Raw genomic sequence first — 20,728 nt, 5'->3', positions numbered from 1 at the left:
TTCACATGATAAATCATCTTTAGGCAGGTCAGGCTGCTATGGGGACTCTACAAAGTCTTATAAGCTGCAATCTGTCATCTGCTCTACCATTCTTAGCACATGACCTCAATCTTCAAGATCACCTCAAGGGCAAAAGGTGGCTGCTAGAGCTCCACTCATCAAGTTCATGTCCCTGGGATGAATAAGGAAGAATGGGGGAAAGGGAAAAGGGGTGCTTGCTGAGTTAACTCCTTTAAACAGCTTTCTCAGAATCCCACTGAGTCATTTCCACTGACTTCTCATTAGCCACCCGCCATTTGCAAGGAAGGTTGGGAAGTGTGGTTTTATTAGTTAGGCACATGTTGCCCCCAACATAGGAGTAAGGAATGTGGGGATAATGGCTATTAGGATGAAAGTTAGGGTTCTCTGCCCAAAGGGGCATGAATGAAAGGGAAGAATGCATATACAGATCATGTTCAGTGTGTCAAGGCCTTCTTGGAAGTGTTTCATGTTTCTCCTCATGCGATTGCTCAGTAAGGAACAGAAGAGTCTGGACAGGAGGGAGTGGTCCCTGCTGGGCTGTTTCTGGGGGAAAGGAAAGAGTCTTCTTACCAATGTATTAGCTGAGGGCCCAAAATGGGGGGAGGTGAGAAACCAGGCCCCATAGCTGGTCCAACTCAGCTGAAGAATTGCTTTCTCCCCAGAGGATGCTGGTTCATGATGGAGCTGTCATCCTTCATGCTCTTCTTCCTGCCCGGGATGCTCTCCCTGCTCAACATTCTAATTCCCAACTTCTTCCACTCAACTCCTGCCCAGTCCTTCAGTTCTCAACTTGTATGTTCCCACAACCCTGTGATATATTCTGTAGGGGAGCAAAATTGGGCACCCCAGAATGTCTCTTTGGCATAAGGAAGAAACAAAAGACTCAGGAAGTTTTTTTTCTTTTCACTTCCCCCTTAGCTGCCTAGAAAAATTCAGAGACAGGGCCTTCTCCGGGAAAGAGAACTATCACCAGAGATCTCTATAGTATAATATGAACTAGGTATGGGAGACAGGGAGGAAACTAGCAAAATCTTACAATTTCTCCATGTCTCATTGTTTTGACATGGCTCATCAAATATTTTTTTACCAAATATTTCCTCTTTTTTTATCTTCCTAAAAATTACCTTCCTTTCCTTTGAGGTCCCAGACACCTGCCCCCTTCTCCTTTGTCCAGAATGACATATATACTTCATTTTGCCTGTCTTTGGAAGCTCTCATGTTAATGTGGATTTCTCGTACGTAAGTGTTTAAATTTTATTTTCTCCTATTAGTCTGTCGCAACTCAATTTAATTCTTCGACCAGCCAGAAGAACTGAGAAGGGTAAAGGAAAATTTCTTTCCTTCTTGACAGTTCTCATCAACCTGGATTTTACCTGTATAGTACTTGTTCCAGGTCTGTCCTGCCCTAGCCTCCAAGTATAAGGTCCCTGAGGATATACGCCACGTCTGTCCTAGTCACCATTAAATGTCCAGTACTCTGCATGGTACCCAGAACATGGTAATTGCACCAGAAATATTTCTTGAGTGAATAAATGCGTTTGACAAGGAAGTTCATACTATTCTTTAGCTCTTTAGATTAATAACCAAAAAAAATCTATCCAAACTAACTTAAGCAAAAAGGGGATAGCATTAATTTTAATGCCATCACAGAGACTAGATTACCACCTAGCCTCAGTAATGGAGCAGAATCAGAAATTCAGACACGACTGGAAGTCTCCCATCACTCAGTCTCTCTCATCAGACCAGCTTCCCCTGCTTGTCACTTCCACACAGTGAGGAAGATACGGCTGTCAAGATGACCTAAGAGTTATGTGTTATTGGACCAATCAGCTGGAGAGAAATTAAGATAGCTCTTTCTCTCTCATCTCTCTCTCTTCAAAATTCCCAAGCAGAAAAATTACTGTTCCAGTGCGGGTCAAGTGCCTGACCCTAGGCCAATCAAGTGACCAGGGCCAGGGACCTACTGTAGAAACACGGCAGTTCCCACTGCAACCTTGTGGTTTGGGTGTGGGAGAGCTGACTCCTGGAAGAGAGGTTGGGGGCAGATGGAACAGGGGCGTCCACTGAAGTGAGCATGGGCTCCCCAACACACACCAGCCCAGCTCCTTGGCAACAGCTCCAGCATCTCCTTGGATTAACACCAGGTTCTCTGGAGCCTCAGCTGGGGCTCCAGGACCCTTGCCAGAGTTCTCTGGTAGATTCTTGTATCTGTATTTCACTCTTTATTAATTACTCAGAACCCTTCTTCCCCAAGAATGCCAGGGTTCAGAGGGACCATGGGTACTTGAGGCTTCGTGGGGAAGGCTCCTCAACAACCAGGAGATCCTGCCAGGCCTTCTTGGCTGCAAAAGGTGGCAAGTGGAGTCAGGCAAGTTGTTAGGCAAGGCCAGACCTCAGGGGGAGGCAGCTCTCTCCATGATCCCTCCCCCACCCCCGCAACCAGCACTCTATTTTACCCGTTACATTTGGCCATCATGCAGCTCTGAGGGCTGAGCTTCCATAACCAAGTAACAAATGAGGAAACTAAGGCCCTGAAAGGGGACAGGATACAAGAGGTGGTCATTCAGCAGATCAATAGCAAAGATAACACTTGCAGCGAAGACTGCTGTCATGTCCTGCCCGCGTTTCCTGCACATGGTGGGGTGCTGCTCCAGGACCTTGCTTCAGACGAGTAAGCGCCCCCATCCATTAAACCACTGATGTCTCTTTGCTGACTCTGGGCTCTCTCTTTGTTCTTGAAGCTGCTGTGGGGTGCAGCACAACAGGTAGACCTAAAGAGACCATCTTCCAGAGCCCACCTAGGAGGGATGAGAAACCCACAGTCTGGATATCCCTACGTGCAGAACTCAGCTCCCTCAACACATTCGTTCATCTTGCCTGGCCTCCTCATCAGCCAGTGGGGCTCCCAGCCACCGAAGCAGCAATGAAAACTCTTATGAAGCATCTCTAGAAACACTCTGGGCTTCAATCGTCACCCTAGGCATTCCAGCCAAAGCTGATTTTAAAAATGTGAAAGGATTTTTCTAAAAATGACAAGATTCAACTCTCAATGGAGAGTTGGATGTTACTTGGCTCCTCTATTGGAAAGAGTTTAGGTACCTTACTGTGAAAGTGAGTCCTAGGGGGCGGGGGGGAGGGGGTTGGGGTGGGATGAACTGGGAGATTGGGATTGCCATATATACATTACTAATAAAAAAAAATCAAATTGCATACTTTAAATACATGCAGTGTATTGTATGTCAATTATATCTCAATAAAAGTTCTTAAAAAAAAAGTGAGTCACAGTATTCCAGGAAAAGTTATTCATGGCAAAAAAAAAAAAAAAACACTTGAACTTAAGCCTCCTTTCTTTTTTTAATTGGAAAGTGTTCCCTCCTCTATGTTCTTTTCCCTTTTTTAAATTTATTTATTTATTGGCTGTGTTGGTCTTCATTGCTGTGCACAGGCTTTCTCTAGTTGTGGAGAGCAGGGACTACTCTTCATTGTGGTGCGGGGGCTTCTCTTTGCGGTGGCTTTTGTTGTGGAGCACAGGCTCTAGGCTCAACAGCTTCAGTAGTTGTGGCACGTGGGCTCAATAGTTGTGGCTTGCGGGCTCTAGAGCACAGGCTCAGCAGTTGTGGCGCACGGGCTTAGCTGCTCTGCAGCATGTGGGATCTTCCCGGATCAGGGATTGAACCCGTGTCCCCTGCATTGGCAGGCGGATTCTTAACCACTGCGCCATCAGGAAAGTCCCAAGCCTCCTTTTTTTATGCTCTTGGTATAGGAACTGGAAGAACTTGACACTTCTGCAGAGACAATGTTGCGCTCACCAAACATAGACTACATTTCCCAGATCCCCTTGCATCTAGGCATGGACCATGTGACTGAGTTCAGCCCATGAGAGAAGGGTAGAAAAAATACATGCCACCTTCACATTTGCCCATAAAATATTCCAAGTAAGCGTCCACACCCTCTCCCCTTTGATGCCCAAAGCTCAGCTTCTCTGTATACCAGTGCCGAATCAAATCTTGGAGACAGTTTTGAGTGCAGTAAAAAAGGACAGCTTTATTACTTTGCCAGGCAAAGGGGGAACACAGTCAGCTAGTGCCTCAAGAACTGTGCGCACCGCCCCCCACTCCCACCCCCAGGGAATTGGGAGAGATCTTATAGTCAGGGCTCCTGGTCAGGGGTATGCGATAAAGGTCAAGGCAGTCACAGTCTTGCACTCTTCTGATGGGCTGGTGGTGAGGGAAGTAGGAGTCAGCATCATCCACCTTCAAGACCAACTGGTCTCGGGTCTACAAGCTTTTGAGCAGCACACCATCCCTAATCATTAAATTCTCCCACCTGCTGGGGGTTTCAACATTTGTATTGTTGCTGGGGAAACAGGACCTGCCCCAAGGCTGCTCTTGCCTGTTTCTCCCAGGTCTCACGCATTCCCTCCCTTCCCTAATGAACAACTGCTTGAATCTGCCCAGTGGAACTCAGGGAAGGTCACAGAGGCTGAATAAACGCTATTTCCTATAATCAAAGAAATAGGGGACACTGAAAGCCTTTGTGCCCAGGAGCCCCATACGGCTCTGCTCGGTAACACCTTCATCTGCGACGCTGGAAGCAAAAGGCTCTGAGATGGTCGAGCCTCCTAATGGAAGAAGGCCAAATCTCTGATTTCACCGCTTGGAGGAGAGCTGCCCAGGAGAGAGTCATCCTACCAAGAAGAGCTGCTGTGGACATTACTGGAGCAAGAAATAAATCTTTACTGTGTGTTAAGCCACTGACTTTTTTTTTTTTTTTTTTTTTTGGCTGTGCTTGCGGGATCTTAGCTCGCCAGCCAGAGATCGAACCTGGGCCCTTGGCAGTGAGAGCATGGAGTCCTAACCACTGGATTGCCAGGGAATTCCCAGCCACTGAGATTCTGAGGCTATATGTTATTATCCATAGCCTAGCATACCTAGATTAGTACATCTCTGATGAAGCCCCACTTCTCTATGGAGGGTTAGACCTGATCTCCTCCAGCACTCTCTCTGCCCTTTGACCCTGACAAAGATCCAAACTGCAAAGGTGCAGTGCAACTTTGCAATTAGGAGCACAGGCCTTAAATCCAGTCAGATGTGAGTCTGAACTCAAGACCCACTACAGACAGACCTAAGCAGGTTTCTTGATCTCTTTGAGCTGGTTTCCACTTGTGTAAAATAAAGATGATCCCCAGTTTAAATGTTTCTGTAAGGACTCAATGAGATATGATGTACCAGTGGTCTCTGCCCCAGGGAGAATGGCTCTGCGGGGGGGGGGGGGGGGGGGGGGGGGACGGGGACAAAAGACAGCAGGGTGCCATGTCAATCAAGGGAAGGCTGGATTCTGTTTCATTTGGAACTTTTTAGCAGCAGGGTTCACCACTGCAGAAAATCATAACAGAATGGCAACAGTGCTGGTGGTATTTGAGGTGTTGATATACCATAGCTGTATCAGTCTGCATTTGCAGTTGTTGCAGATTGGCCGGGAAGAGCTACTTCATTATATCTTCCAGCAAGGGGGTGTGTCCAAGCATTTCCCTACTGGAAAAAAAAAGTATGTAATATATAATCTTCTCAGTATAGTTCCAATTTTAGTATATGTGCTGCCCAAGTGAGCACGAACTATACGTTCTATTATTATAAATTCTTTTAATTTCCCCCTTTACACTAATTGTGGAATTTTATGGTTTAATATTATTAGACTGGGATGTAGGTTGGTTGCATTATCTATGAATGCTGCAGTGGCACTAAACAGTATCATCAAAGCGCAGTGGGTTGCATAAAGTTGAGAACTACAAAGTGTAGGTGAATCAGTGCCAGCATACTAAGTGCTCAGTAAACAGTACCTATTGTTAGGAAAGCTGTCGTCACCCTTCATCACCTCCAGGCACCGTTGGGCTCAGGACCCTGGAGACCAGCCCTGCTGCGAGTCACCAGAGCGGTGGATCTCGAAGAGGGCGCACGCAGCCTGGGAACCGGTTCCCCTGGGGGTGGGTGGCGCTGAGGGACGCAAGCCTGCGTCCTGAGCCACCGACACTGACACCACGGACCCCTCCCGCGGAAGTGAGGTGTCTCCAGAAGAAGAGACTCTTTCTCTTGAACCCTGAAAGCCGCACCGCAACCTCTACCAGGTGCGCCTGCGCAGCTCCCTCCGCGCAGACCAGCATCCTGGGCTTTCCCCCCAAGCCGGGAGGCGGGGCCAGGCCTGGCTCCAAAGCCGCAAACCCGACGCGCCCGGCCCCGCTGACGTCAGCGAGTTGGCCTGGTGGGGGAGGTGTGGGGTTGGCCTGGAAGCCGGGCCATCTTACCGCCCGGGGAAGGGAGAAGGTGAGAGAATTGGGAGAAGAGGGAGGAAGGAGAAAGGCTGGCGGGGACGGGAAGTGAGCCCGCGGAAGTCTGATTCAGGCCAGTCTGGACAGCCGTGGTGAGGGAAGATGGGGTACCGAGTTACCTCCCTGCTTGAAACTTGGCATTCAAGGCCCCTGCCTCCATCTCCAGGCTCATCTCCCTGCCATGCCTGGGACCCTCCCACAGAACTACTTGTAGATCCCTCTGAAGGTCAGGCTAAGCCATGCCCATGTGCCTTTGTGTACACAGTACTCTGCCTGAATTGCTCTTCCCTGGCTTATCTAGCTTGAGGCTTCCTAAAAAATGTCATCTTTGTCGCTGGAGGGAGGGGATATGGGGATATATGTATAAGTACAGCTGATTCACTTTGTTGTACAGCGGAAACTGGCACAACAGTGTAAAGGAATTATACTCCAATAAAGAGCTTAAAAAATATATCATCTTCTCCATGAAGTATTTCCCAGTCCAGACGTAAATACGCTTATCTTTACCGAGGCTAAAATCCATAATGCCTGCGTAGTCGAGAATGGCCATTTATTACTTCATTATGGTGTTTGAAAACTTCAGTCTGCGTGGGAATCACCCAGAAGGGCTGTTAAAGCACAGACTGCTGATTCCAGAGTTTCTAATTGGATTCCGGTCTGGGGTGGTGTTGGAGGAGGAATCGAGAGGGCATGACCACGGGATGACCCTGGAGCTGGACTCAGGCAGTCACAGCCTTCTCCCCTACCCTCTGTCTTTGGAATGTACGCTCTGTTTACTGTTCCCACGGTGGGAGCTGTTTCAAGGACATAGCCTTGAGAGAGAAGGGTGTTGAGACTATCTGGACGGAGTAAATGACTGAATCCAGTTAAGGTCTCTTTAACTTAAAGGTTTTGGTGGGCAGGTACAGGGCTCAACTCGTCTTGCAGCTGCCCAAGATAAGCCTCATAAATAAGTACCCTCACTTATTAAATCTGCCACCTACCAATCTGGAGGGTCTGCCTCTTTCTTTGGTCCCTCCCTGCCTTCTGTGTATAGAACCAGTTTGGGAAGGAACAGGTGGGGCCAAGAATTTTCACTTTTAACCACGTTCCCAGGTGGTGTTGATACTGCTGGTCCAGGGATCTCACTTTGAGAACCACTGGTTTAGTGCAAGAAATTATCACTGGGTATGATCAGTGCTTATTTGTTAATTCACTCAATGAATGTCTACTTTGGGCCTGCTGTGTGCCAGCCTGGACCAGGTGTAGAGTATTTCAGTGGTAAGCAAAACAGACATAGAACCTACCCCCATGGAGCGTGCAGTCAACTGGAGAGACAGAAATTAAGCAAATAAACATACTATTCTAGTAACAAATTGTGATAACACTCTGAAGGGAAAGAAAAAGAGTATTATAAAAAAGGATAGTAACAAGAACCTACTTTCTTTTTTTCTTTTTCTTTTTTTTTTTTTGAAAGGTGAGAGCACAAACGCAGTCCCCCCACTACCACAAATTATGCAAGCAAGTTTCCCACATTTGGGGAAATCGCAGGGGTCAGCACACTCAGAGTGCAGTGGATGAGCCTCGCCCTGGGAAGTACCACCTTCTTGATCGTGGTACTTCCCCTGCCAGGTAAGTATACAAGAACCTATTTTTAGATTGAGTGGTCAGATAAGGCTTTTGGGGGAAAAGACACATTCATAAAGGCATATTTTAAACAAACTCCTATCAGTGGACTTATGGTACTGTACAGTATTGTGATCTATTTTTAAGTTGTCCAGCTAAACACTAGACTATGTTCTCTTTGAAGCCTAAAATCTTGTCTTATTGAAATTTGTACCTTCAGCATGCTGCAGGGAGTAGGGCCTTGATAGATCACGTACAAATGGGTGGAATGAGGGACTTCCCTGGTGGCCCAGTGGGTAAAACTCTGAGCTCCCAATGCAGGGGGCCTATATTTGATCCCTGGTCAGGAAATTAGATCCCACATGCATGCCACAACTAAGAGCCTGCATGCAGCAGCTAAAACCCGGAGCAGCCAAATATATAAAATAAATAAATATTTTTTTTTTAAAAAGTAAGAATGGATGGAAAGATGGATGGAGCATTGGAAGAATGAACAAATGAATGAATAAAGTGTCAGATGATGAATGTATGCCTGCATGGGTGGATGGATGGGTGGATGGATGGATAACCGTCTCTGGCAGCAACATAGAGAACCAGGATTCCTGGTGGTACCAGTGAGGCCAGAGTAGAAACCGACAGAAACTTAGTTGACTCCTTTACTATATTTCCAAACCCTGTTTGTCATTTAAAGTGACCACAAATGGCCCCACCTCCCCAAAGCTCCCTTGATTATCATTGCTCAGCCTCACTCCCCACCTGAGTGAGTTGCTATTACCTCTCACACTCCCACACATGCCACGCTGACTTCAACACACACAACTGTTTTATGCTTGCCACTTGCTCACCACCTGTGTGCAAGTTTCTCAGGGCAGACCATGCTCTCTGTGTCAGACTCAGAAGGGAAAATGAGTCGGGGGAGGAAGAAGAGAAAGTTTTTCTCTTGCCTGTGAGCTAAAGAAGGCAACAGAGCTCAGCAGGTGGTGAGGAGATTCTTCTCTGATAATTCCTCACATGACTTCAAAAAAAGCACTTTATATGACATGTTTCCTCTAAATATGTGTTTTAGGCTCCTAAGAGGGACATAGTTTATTTAGAGACTCCACTTGAGTTAAATAAGAAGAAAATCACCCAGGGTCCTTCTGGGGTGTTTAAAAATGGAAAGTGAAAAGAAAATTATATAGAGACCAATTCCTTCCCTTTGAAAACTCTCCAGCTGGGAGTGAAAGTTCAACTGGCTCTGCAGGCTTCGGATTTCCATACACTTGTTTCCAGCTGCATGGAAGCTCTTAGCCACCCAAGCCAGTTCTCCTATGCCAAAGGAACTTGAATTCAGAAGGGAATTTCCAAAGGATTTACAAGTGGGAAAAGAGCTCCTCTCCAACCAAAAGAGGGCAGAACGGAGAATCTGGGACATGAAATTCCCCAGAGATTGAAATAAAATACTTCTCAATTGTGAAGGACTTGAACAGAATACTCTCAAAAGAGGACAAGAGAGAACAAATGTGGGATGAATATCCAACCCCAATATTAACTAAAGAAGTATAAAGAAAGCAAGATTTCGTACGTATGTGCCTACACGCATGCACACATTTCAAACTGTAATACTCCAAGTCAGGATGTCCCGAAATGGCCTCTCGTGGGGCTGTAATTGGTACATTTCTGAAATCATTGGACAGTAGTAGGTCTCAAGTGTCTATAAAATGTTCATGCTATTTCCCCCAAAAAAGAGGAGGATGTGATTTGACACCAATTTATTTCCAATTCTGACCATCTCTCCTAGAGGAACCATTTGAAATACAAAACCAAACAAAACAATAATAGCAAAAAGAACACTAAACACAAAGACAGTCATCCCTGTGTTATATATATTAGTGAAAGACTGAAAACAGCCCAAAAGTCCAGGAACTAAAGAGTGATTGTTGGTTGGACATTTATAGAATACAACTTATCCATACCCAGTTATGTGTTCTGCAGGTTTCTTCCTTGGTGAATGTGCTAGCAGTGATGTTGTCTAGGGTGTAGACTACAGGTCCTTCAGGAGGACACCCTGATTGAGTCCCTCTAGTCCAAAACCTGGTTCTTAGCTCCTCAGGGTGAGAACCTGACTTTTTTTCCCCTTTCACTTCATTTAATTTCAACAATCTGTCAAAAAAAAAAAGCCAATAAACAAATATTGAATTACATTTTGTTGGGTTTTTCAAACCCGCAAACTCCAGACATAAAAACAGCTTGTGTGTCTTCCACCCTGACCACCCTGCTCCTTTTCCATACACCACAGGCAAGAACCTGGCTACTTACTGCACCACATAAGAGCAGACTCCTGGCCTGTCAACTTTAACAACACCCACAGCTGATAACATCAAAGGCTGATTTATTAGATTACGGTGGATGAAAGCCCTTTTGAAACAGCAGAATACGTAGCCACTGCCCAAGATCTGTCCCTCATCTGGTATTAGATAGATGGGAAGTAACATCAGAAGATTTCTTGGTGAGCTGTATGTTTGAATAAAAGGAAATGGGTAGTCTTGAGGAGTATTTTTTCAAACCATGGTGAGACTTGATGAAATGTCCCTGATCTATAGGACAGACAATTTCTCTAATGACTGAGATGCTTGTTTCTCTCCTCTGGAGAGCCGGGGCTGCTTGGTGACCAGTTGGCTTTCTTGCACCTGCCTGTCCCTGCTGACTGTTTCTCTTTTTATGAATGAAGTTCCACTCTCAGCTCAGGCGACTGACCAGTCCAGGGGTGGCTCCAGCTGGACCAGTCATCATCCCTCCTCTGGGCATACGGACTTTGAATTGTTCTAGCTCTCAATCTATTGCCTCTCAGCGCCAAATTCAATCTTCATTGTCTGCCCTGCAAAAATGTAGTGGATCATCTCAAAATTTTTCCTTTGCCAGCTGACCGATGTTAAGCTTTGTCAGTAGAGGGCACTGGGGAGACATCGTAGGAGGGATTTTCCTTCCGCATCCCGGTATGCTCTGCTCTGCAGGCCCCTGTGGCAGGCAGCACCTGGCTCCTACAGCCTGGACAGCTTCTGCAGTATCCAGCTCCTGCGATGCAAGCGACTTCTCCTGCATCAGCTTCCTGCGGAACAGATGGCTTCTTTAGCATCCAGCTCCTGCAATGCACGGTGGCCAGCATCATCCAAATACCCCAGCCTCTCCTGGCACTACAGCTACAGGTGGTTTTGTCGTGGAGGGGCACCAGTAAATACATCCCAAACACTCTAGAGGGTGGATTTCCAGCATGTTCTGCCAGTGCAGCACCATAGCAACTTCTCTACCGCCCTGTGAACCACAGCTACACCCTCTTATACAAGGTCTGGATCTTGGCCATGAGGGTGGGATGGGGTGGGGGGCTGACTCAGATGCAATACCTCAGCCCGAGGCGGAGCGGCGGCTCCTTGTCGCTGCTGTTCCTACCCTCCTGAAGTCCCCTGGGCCTTGGGCGACTCCCTAGTATTCTAATAATCCTGATAATTAACCTCCCCCTCTTTTTTGTTCAGTTTTATCTAGCTCTAACATATGTCTGTAACTTACAAACAGAGACAACGAATGCAGTCTGACTCTGGGAGACACTGCGCCTCTTCTCCTTATATATGAACATCAGTAGAACATTTAGAGTTTGAGAGATGTCTCCTTTTGAAACAACAGTGTTTGTAAAAGTGAAAATGAGAAACAACTTGGAAATCCAACAATAGATATGATTTGAAAAGTATTAATGTGCTTTTTTTTTTAATTCATTAATCTATTTATTTATTTTATTGGCTGTGTTGGGTCTTTGTTACTGCGTGCGGACTTTCTCTAGTTGTGGCGAGCAGGAGCTATTCTTTGTTGCTGTGCGAGGGCTTCTCATTGCAGTGGCTTCTCTTGTTGTGGAGCATGAGCTCTAGGTATCTGAGCTTCAGTCGTTGCAGCACATGGGCTCAGTAGTTCTGACTTACAGGCTCTAGAGCACAGACTCAGTAGTTGCGGCGCACGGGCTTAGCTGCTCTGTGGCATGTGGGATCTTCCTGGACCAGGGATCGAACCCGTGTCCCCTGCATTGGCAGGCGGATTCTTGACCAATGCGCCACCAAGGAAGTCCCAATATGCTTGTTTCTTTTGTCTTTTCCTCTTCAGCATAAATCACGTGGGCTGGTTATTCTCTATGTGACCCCTCACATCCATTGTCCACCATTTTCCGCCTCTCTGTATACTGGGAGGTTGACCTCTGCAGAATACTTGTTCCCCTGCCTTCCCATTCATTCAGGCTTAAGGAAGGCACTGGGAAGAAATAGAGGGCGGGTGGAGTGAGATGTCAGTCTTACTCCCCTACTTCCCTCTGAGCCAGACCACGGGGAGGCCATGGCTGCATGCCTCCTCCTAGATCCCTGTGGGACAGTCTTGCTCCCACAGCTGCAGCTTTTTCTGTTGCTCCTTCAGGACTAGGGGTGGTAATGCCCTCACCCATCTCTGGTCCCGAGTGCCTCGACATTTTTTATGTGTTATACTAGCCTTGCTGCACCTTTGTAGATAGTCCCTCTGTGAAACTCTTCAGTGACTGTGTTGAGTAAGCCATCTGTTTTCTGCTGAGAACCTGGCTGATTCCATATCCGTGAGAAGGCAAGAGGAGCAGGGGTTAGAATTTGTTACAATAAACATGCAAAGAGTGGGAATCCCCTGCCTGTCCAGTGGTTAGAACTCTGCGCTTTCACTGCTGAGGGCCCAGGTTTGATCCCTGGTCAGGGAACTAACATCTGACAAGCCATGCAGCAGCCACAATAAATAAATAAAGATGCAAAGAGAAAGTCTGAGGTTTCTGACATGCAACATGGGATCACATGGAAAGATAAAAGCCTTAAAGGCAGGCTATTCAAATTATTTCTTCAGGTTATTTTTTAGTTAGACCCATTGTTAATTTTCCCTATTAAGCAGGTAGGAAGTCGTGCAGGAGACTGGCTTAGCTAGAGAGGAAGAATGCAGAAATCACAGTTTTTCTGCACATTCCCAGTTGAAGCGTGATGTCAGTCTCTAACCATTACAGGGATGTGGCTAACTAAATTACAGAAGGGTAGGATGGACTGTTAGTGATGATTACAGCAAATGAGTAAGAGCTTATAATGTGCTGCTAAGGGAAAGAGGAAGGCATGAAACTCATCATCAGTACGATCTCAGCTATGTTAAATATGTACACTTATATGCATAGAAAAGAAAACCTTGGAAGGAATTCACCAAAATGTACAAAGAGGTTGCCTTTAGGTGGTGGGATTAAAGGTGGTATCTATTTTTTCATTTATATTTTTCTTTATTTTCCAATTTTTCTACCATGAGCATGAATTACTTTTGTAGCCAGAAGTTTGTTTTGTTTTTAGAGCACACATATATCATACTCTGCTCACGTTATCAGGAAAAAACCAGACTGACCCTGGCAAGTCCCAGCCAAGGAATCCGCCTCCAGATACGCCTTGGCTTGGTTTGTGTCAGGAACCTCAGCAAACAACTCTCTAAGTTAACCCTTTCTTCAGAAAGAGTAGGAGGTGGTGAGGCAGGTACCCTTGGGAGGATGTTGCCTGTAAGAGTGGGGTTGCTACAACAGATCCAGTTGTCCTGAGCACCTAAAATTGGATTCTTTTTTTTTTAATACATTTTATTTATTTATTTATCTATCTATTTATTTATTTATTTATTTACTGGTTGTGTTGGGTCTTCGTTGCTGCATGTGGGCTTTCTCTAGTTGCAGCGAGCAGGGGCTACTCTTCCTTGCAGTGCTCAGGCTTCTCGTTGCGGTGGCTTCTCTTGCTGCAGAGCACAGGCTCTAGGCACGCGGGCTTAAGTCAATGTGGCACACAGGCTCAGTAGTTGTGCCTTGCAGGCTCTAAAGTGCAGGCTCATATGGGGATATATGTATAAATACAGCTGATTCACTTTGGCGTACAGCAAAAACTGGCACAGCAGTGTAAAGCAATTATATTCCAATGAAGACCTTAAAAAAAAAGTGCAGGCTCAGTAGCTGTGGCACATGGGCTTAGCTGCTCCATGGCATGTGGGATCTTCCCAGACCAGGGATCAAACTCATGTCTCCTGCATTGGCAGGCAGATTCTCAACCACTGCACCACCAGGGAAGTCCCCTCAGCACCTACCGTGGAGCTATGGGGCACTCTTAGTCTACAGTCAAGGTTAAGTTTGGCCACTTATATTGGGCTGCTGAGAAACAAATTGAGTCAGAGGTAGCCCTGTCCTTGAGGAACATACAGAGACTCTACCACCAGTGACATGCACAGGGTCTGAATGCTGTCCTTGGAGAGTGGAAAACACAATAGGGCCAGGTTCATCCGGACTGGATGGAGACATGTAAGTTGATCCCTCTTCCCACCCAGGTGAGTGTGGTCCTGCCTTTGGGCCTTTGTGTGGGCCCTTTCCTCTGCTTGAAATGCCATCACCCCATCCCGTCTCAGTCTACTGCTCCCTGACCTACCTTTGGAGTATTTAGGTAGAATAGCAAGAAGTCTTCACCCTGGTGGATTCAGTGACTGGGTGCTCACCTCATCTGCTCCGGCCGCTGGAGGGTGCAGAGAGGCGCCCCCTGCTGGGAGATGTATCACACATAAGACCTCCTGAGGGCAGGGGCAGTGTTGTTGGCGTTTTGATATTGTGTTTTGTTTTGCTGTTGTAGAGGAGAAAAAATAATGTTCTCTCTACCCTTCTGAGTTCTTAGCTGAGATCCCTGCAATGAAAGACAGATTAACAGAGAAAAACAAACAGAAGTTAATTAACATGTATACCTCATGGGAGATACCCAGGGGGAAATGAATAACTCCCTGAGGTGACTTAGAATTCAGGATTAAGGACTTCCCTGGTGGCACAGTGGTTAAGAATCCACCTGCCAATGCAGGGGACATGGGTTCGATCCCTGGTCTGGGAAGATCTTACATGTTGTAGAGCAACTAAGCCCATGTGCCACAACTACTGAAGCCGGTGCCTAGAGCCTGTGCTCTGCAGCAAGAGAAGCCACCGCAATGAGAAGCCCACGCGCCACACCTAGAGGAAGCCCATATACAGCAACGAAGGCACAATCCAGTTTAAAAAAAAAAAAAGCAAAAAAGATTTCAGGATTAAATATCATCTTAATAGGGAAAGCGGAGGGGCACAGGGAATGTAGGACTCTCAGAGGAGAGGAAATGATTTCTAGGATAGACGAATGGGCCCGTAGAGGGAAGATATGATTGTTCATCTTCTGGGTGAGCTGTCAACTTCTAGTCTCCTCTCCTGTGATGAGAGTCACTTTTCTCTAATTGATGATACCGCCAGGGAGGGAATCTATGACAAATGAGTTCTTCTGGAAGATCTATCTTTAGGCAGAAAAGGAGAGTTCAGAGAAAGCCTCTTCCTACATTTGCTACTTTTCAAGTGCTTGCAGCTCAGAATAATCATTTTATCAAAGCATGTATTTGGGGGTGGCATATTCTGCTACCCTTCATGGTGATTATTGACATTGTGGTGTTCGGTTTCCTTCCCCTCAGTTACCCCCCACCTGGGCTAGACACCCTCCACCCATCACAAGCCTAGTCTGTGGGAAAAGCCTTCCCTCGGGTCCTCACCAGGGCCCCTAGCAAAGGCCCAGCCTGCCCTCAGTATCGCTGTAGCCCGCAAAGCTCACCCCACTGGTGTCTAGGGCTACACCCCATCAAGTGCACGACCTGTGGAGGGCAAGCGATTGCACAACCAGGCCACCTGCTCAGTGTTGAGGTGCACTCTCCCCGAACTTCTTTGCTTTCTCATGGGTTCGGCTGCCATGAACCCTCCCTGTACCCCCTCCCTCAACCAATGTTGAGGATCAAGAGGAAGAAGCTAAAAGTTCTCCATACAGAGCCCTGAGCCCTGGGCTCTGTGGCTGGCCATTTGTCTGGTCCAGAGCAGAGATGGTGTCTCCAGAAGGGTAACTGGGAAGAGGAAGTATCCCCTTTCCCTCCAAACCCTGCTCTTTCCCTTTCTCCCAGTCAAACCCATTATGCCTACCCAGTCATGGTAGACATCTAGGCAGGAAGGACCACAGGTATGGCCTCTGTCCTTGCTCCTGGATGACAGGCCTGCAGCCTTACCTGCTGACTCCGTCGTTGCTGGGTGAGGGCGAGGAGGGGAAAGAAGACGCTCTTGCCTCTGCCCCCCTTCCCTTCCTATTCTGTCTGACTGGCCTGGCCTGGAGGCTGCTAGGTCAGCCTTTGGCCCAGACATCACACAGAACTGCATTTTGTTTCTGTTTAATTTCTTATCAGAGAGTATGCTCATTTTCGGGCACTGCTTCTCAAACAGTAGTGTACATAAAGATCCCCTGGAGAGCTTGTGAAGCACGGGTTCTGACTTGGTAGTTCCAACGTGGAGCCTGAGATTCTGCCTTTCTAACGAGCCCCTGACACTGCAAGGATCAAAGGGGCCCCATCTTGTATCCTAGGCTTAGTGAGGTGTTGTCTGATCTGTGAAGGTTATCAGAACTCCAGGGTCAGAATTAATCACTAGGTTCCATTGTTTCCCCTACACCTGGCTCAGACCTTCACCTATCTGCTGACACAGTCTGACTCAAGAGGGGGGCACTGCTGGGAAGAGTGATTTTTGTAGCCCTCATACCTAGCGTGGCGGATGCCCAACAGTGTTTTGAATAAATGAATGAACACACTAATGGCTTTTGAAAGCAGTTTACAAAAGAGGTAGGTTGTTAACAGGTAAGACAACATTTCCCAAACTGTTTTCCTTGGGACACCAGTTCTGGGGGTGTTAATATAGATAGATGTTTGTTAAACAATGAGGAGGAGTGGAACCGTTCTGCAGTCCATCTGGGAAATGCTAGGTTAAAAACAGACATCCGTGGGGACGTCCCTGGCGGTCCAGTGGATAAGAATCCACCTTCCAAAGCGGGGGACAAAGGTTCGATCCCTGGTTAGGAAACTGAGATCCCACATGCCATGAGGCAACTAAGCCCGCACGCCACAACTACTGAGCCCAAGCACCACAACAACTGAGACCCCATGCAGCCAAAAATAAATAAATAAATATTTTCTGAAACAAGATGGTGGGAACACATTCAAATGCATTAAAAATTACAATTAAGAAAACAGACACCTGAGGGACTTCCCTGGTGGTCCAGTGGTTAGGACTCCATGCTTTCACTGCCATGGCCCCCATTTAATCCCTGCTTGGGAAACTAAGGTCCTGCACGCTACACAGCATGGCCATAAAAAAAAAATAGACATTTGAAGAGCTTCTCAAAGCCTTTAATAAACTAATGGTCATTTATAGTGGTCAAGAAAGGGATTCAGTAGGCAGCATTGCCCTCACTTATTTGACCACAGAGGACTTTCTTTTTTCTTTTTTTCTCTTTTTTTTGGACCACGCTGCTCAGCGTGCAGGATCTTAGTTCCCTGACCAGTTATTGAACCTGGACCCCCAGCAGTGAAAGTGCTGAGTCCTAACCACTGGACCACCAGGGAATTCCCACACAGAGAACTTTCCTGAGAAGCATCTTATAGTGCTAGTGTGCTTATAGAGTATAGGGGACAGTCATCACTCTGGGTGCTCATCCAAGGATTATAGGTAAAAATTAAGTTACAAAGAAGATCTAGAGAGAAGAGGGGAGAGGATGTGAGAACTGAAAAGAGAGACCCTCCTTTTCTGTTCCCCTTGCAGACTGGGTTATTAGACTCTTATGATCTTATCAGCCACTGTGGGGTTCTACCTGCTCTTTTGGATTCCTTGGGGAGGGGGCCACAAGGAGAATTTCGACTCCCTCTTCCTCCTCTGGAGCACTGTAGTGTCTGAGAGAGGGAGGCCAGGAAACGTAGAGAAGACTGCTTGGTGTTCAATCCACTCAGGGACTATGGGCTCTGGTAAGTATCTCCAGGAAGAGCTTTATTCCAGCTAGAAAGCAGGGGTGGGCATTTTTAAAAGGACCACGTAATACAAGTCTATAGTTGAAATTAGGGTTGAAATAAGCTGACAAAAAGAAAGGGAGCACCTAGTAAAAGGGTCCCAAGTGAATCCCAGAGTTTGTTTACCATAAAACAGTGGTTCTCAACTGGAGGTGATTTTGCCCCCCTCCTTGGACATTTGACAATGTCTGGAGACATTTTTGGTTGTCACAAATGAGGAGGAGGGATGCTGCTGGCATCGAGTGGGTAGCAGCCAGGGACATCCTATAATGCACAGGACAGCCCCCTACAACAAAGAATTATCAGGCCCAAAATGGCAATAGTGCAACTGCTGAGAAGACGTCAAAGTTGTTCTAAAACATCACCTGTAGTGTAAAATTTAAGATGTTGCTTAAATTCAGCTGTTTTACTGCCAAGAATGAGGAGAAATTTATTCAGTGGAAGAAAATCCATGATTATCAATTTGGAGGTTTAAGTCAGTCAACAATACTATTTCGTAAATTTAAATGACATCACAAGGAGCACTACACATTTTGCAAGGAGACGTACAAATAAAACAACTCACAGCGTATATTTCCTTTAATTTATTTATTTAAAATTTTTTAAAGTTTTATTTATTATTTTTTAAATTTATTTTTGGCTGCATTGGGTCTTTGTTGCTGCATACAGGCTTTCTGTAGTTGCAGCGAGTGGGGGACATTCTTCATTGCTGTGGCTTCTATCATTGCGGAGCATAGGCTCTAGGAGCATGTGCTTCAGTAGTTGTGGCACAGGGGCTTAGTTGCTCCATGGCATGTGGGATCTTCCCAGACCAGGAATTGAACCCGTGTCTCCTGCATTGGCAGGCAGATTCTTAATCACTGTGCCACCAGGGAAGTCCTGTTTCCTTTAATGTAAAATTTTAAGATGTTGCCTGGAAGCTGTTTTAGCACAAAGAATTTTGGGGAAATTTATGAAGTAGAGCGGATAAAAAGGTAAAATAAATAAATATTTTGAGTGGAGCTGGGAAGGACCCCACCCCTGGCTATATCATTAGAGAAATTCACACACAGGTGCATAAAGGACATGTAAGAAGATATTTTATCACGAAGTTATTTGAGGTGATTGGAGGGCTGGACACAGTGAGGCATTCATCACTGTAATGTTCCATCATAGTTAGGAGCAATGAACTAGATATACGCGCAGCAGTGTAAATAGATCTTTAAAATAAGATGCTGAATGGCGGTGGGGGGGGTCGGGGGCGGGGCAGAGAGTAAGGAACGGAAAGAGACCTCCAGCACAATACTATTAATTGAAATTTAAAATTCATGCTTATAAAACAGTGCCTCATGTTTTCAAGAACACTTACAAATAGAATGATTTACAGTCTTTGGCACTGCACACACTTTACAGTTAGACTCAGAAATTAGTTTCCACTGCCACCTGGTGATAGCAATCCAAAGTTGAGGCATTATTCAGTTTTGTTTTTGTTTTTTTTTTTAAAGATTTAATTTATATACTATGAAATGCACAGATCTTAAATGTTTAATTTGATGAATTTTGACAATTATATACTTCGGTGTAATCACTCTAAACAATATATAGAACATTGCCATCACCCCAGAAAATGCCCTTCTGCCCTTCCCCAAAAATCCTCCCCACACCCTTCCCTAAAAGCAAACACTGACCCATTTCTGTTACTGTAAATGCCCTTTGCCTGTTGTAGAACTTCATATACATGGAATTACATAGTTTTGTGTTTGCCTTCTTTGCGGAATTGTCATGTTTTTGATCCATTCAAGTTATAGCACATGTAAAGAGTTAATTCATTTTTATTGCCAAGTAGTATTCCATTGTATGGATGTTTCACAGTTTGTCTATCTATTCACCAGTTGAGGGACATTTGGGTTGTTTCCACTTTGGGGCTATTACAGATAAATCTGCTATGAATATTCACGTATAAGTCATTGTGTGGACACATGTTTTTATTTATCTTAGGTGGAATTGCTGGGTCATAAGGAAGATGTATGTGTAATTTTTTTAAGAAACTCCCAAAATAATTCTCCAAAGCTGTTGTGTCATTCTGCATATTCACCAGCAATGGTTTAAGAAGATGAATAACCCTAGTTTATTCTTTTTAACTGCTGAGTACTATCCTATTGTAAGATTATAGCCTGGTAGCAGGCTTACAGACTCCAGAACTATAGGAAAATAAATTCCTGTTGTTTAAAAATAGAAAGATGAACAACCTAATTTATTTCAATGGGTAGAAGGCTTGAACAGACCCTTGAAGATGTGTGAATAGCCAAAAAGCATGTGAAAAAGTGTCCAACACTGTTAGTCTTCAGGGAAACGCAAGTTAAAACCACAATGAGATATCATTTTACACTCACTAAAATGAGACAATGTAGAAATTGGAGGCCATTGGCTATCACACAGACAAGAGTGAACGACAACAGCTCTCTAGGGCCACCAGTCCTACAAAATAAGGATTCAGCATGGGATTTGCACGTTCCCACCAGACTATTCTTGGTCAGAAGATAAACCTGATATTTTCCATCGGTTGGATGGGGCCACTGAGAATGCCAGAAATATATATTGGGGCAAATCCTTGTAACTGTCCTTTCTCTCACACTATAGACTGAATGTGTCTCACCAAAATTGCCCCTGAGGATGCTGGCTACTAACCGGCCACCACTCCAATTCAGTTCACACTGCAGTGCCCAGGGGGTATGTGTGACATGAACAGCACTCCCTGGAGGGGACCACATTCCACACACCCACATGCAGTAGCTCAGAAGTGAGATGACTTGCTCAAAGTCTCACCATCAAGTCTGGTGTCCAGACTCCAGCGCCTAGGCTCCGATGGCACCAATGCCTCCTGGTTCACCC

The 20,728-nt window shown here is 45.9% G+C and overlaps 1 protein-coding gene and 1 non-coding gene across 4 annotated transcripts in view; one reads left to right on the top strand and one right to left on the bottom strand.

Annotated features, from left to right (window-relative positions):
* The first annotated feature begins 5,956 nt into the window (after positions 1-5,956).
* Positions 5,957-20,728, top strand: part of SPINK4 (serine peptidase inhibitor Kazal type 4) — a 31,226-nt gene continuing 16,454 nt past the window's right edge. The window contains exons 1-2 of one of the 3 annotated variants that reach the window (XM_057720980.1): positions 5,957-6,145; positions 7,803-7,957. In XM_057720980.1, coding sequence (XP_057576963.1) covers positions 7,903-7,957 — 55 coding nt within the window. In that variant the 5' untranslated portion in view covers positions 5,957-6,145; positions 7,803-7,902. The other 2 variants (XM_057720981.1, XM_057720982.1) reach the window with 2 other exon arrangements.
* LOC130847422 (U1 spliceosomal RNA) lies at positions 7,800-7,965 on the bottom strand. The gene has a single exon (XR_009052186.1). It is a non-coding gene; the product is annotated as a U1 spliceosomal RNA (small nuclear RNA).

This window comes from Hippopotamus amphibius, chromosome 2, assembly GCF_030028045.1.
Source record: "Hippopotamus amphibius kiboko isolate mHipAmp2 chromosome 2, mHipAmp2.hap2, whole genome shotgun sequence".
NCBI classification, from domain to species: domain Eukaryota; kingdom Metazoa; phylum Chordata; class Mammalia; order Artiodactyla; family Hippopotamidae; genus Hippopotamus; species Hippopotamus amphibius.
Note: the sequence above shows the minus strand (reverse complement) of the source record. Positions and strands in the feature narration are given on the sequence as shown.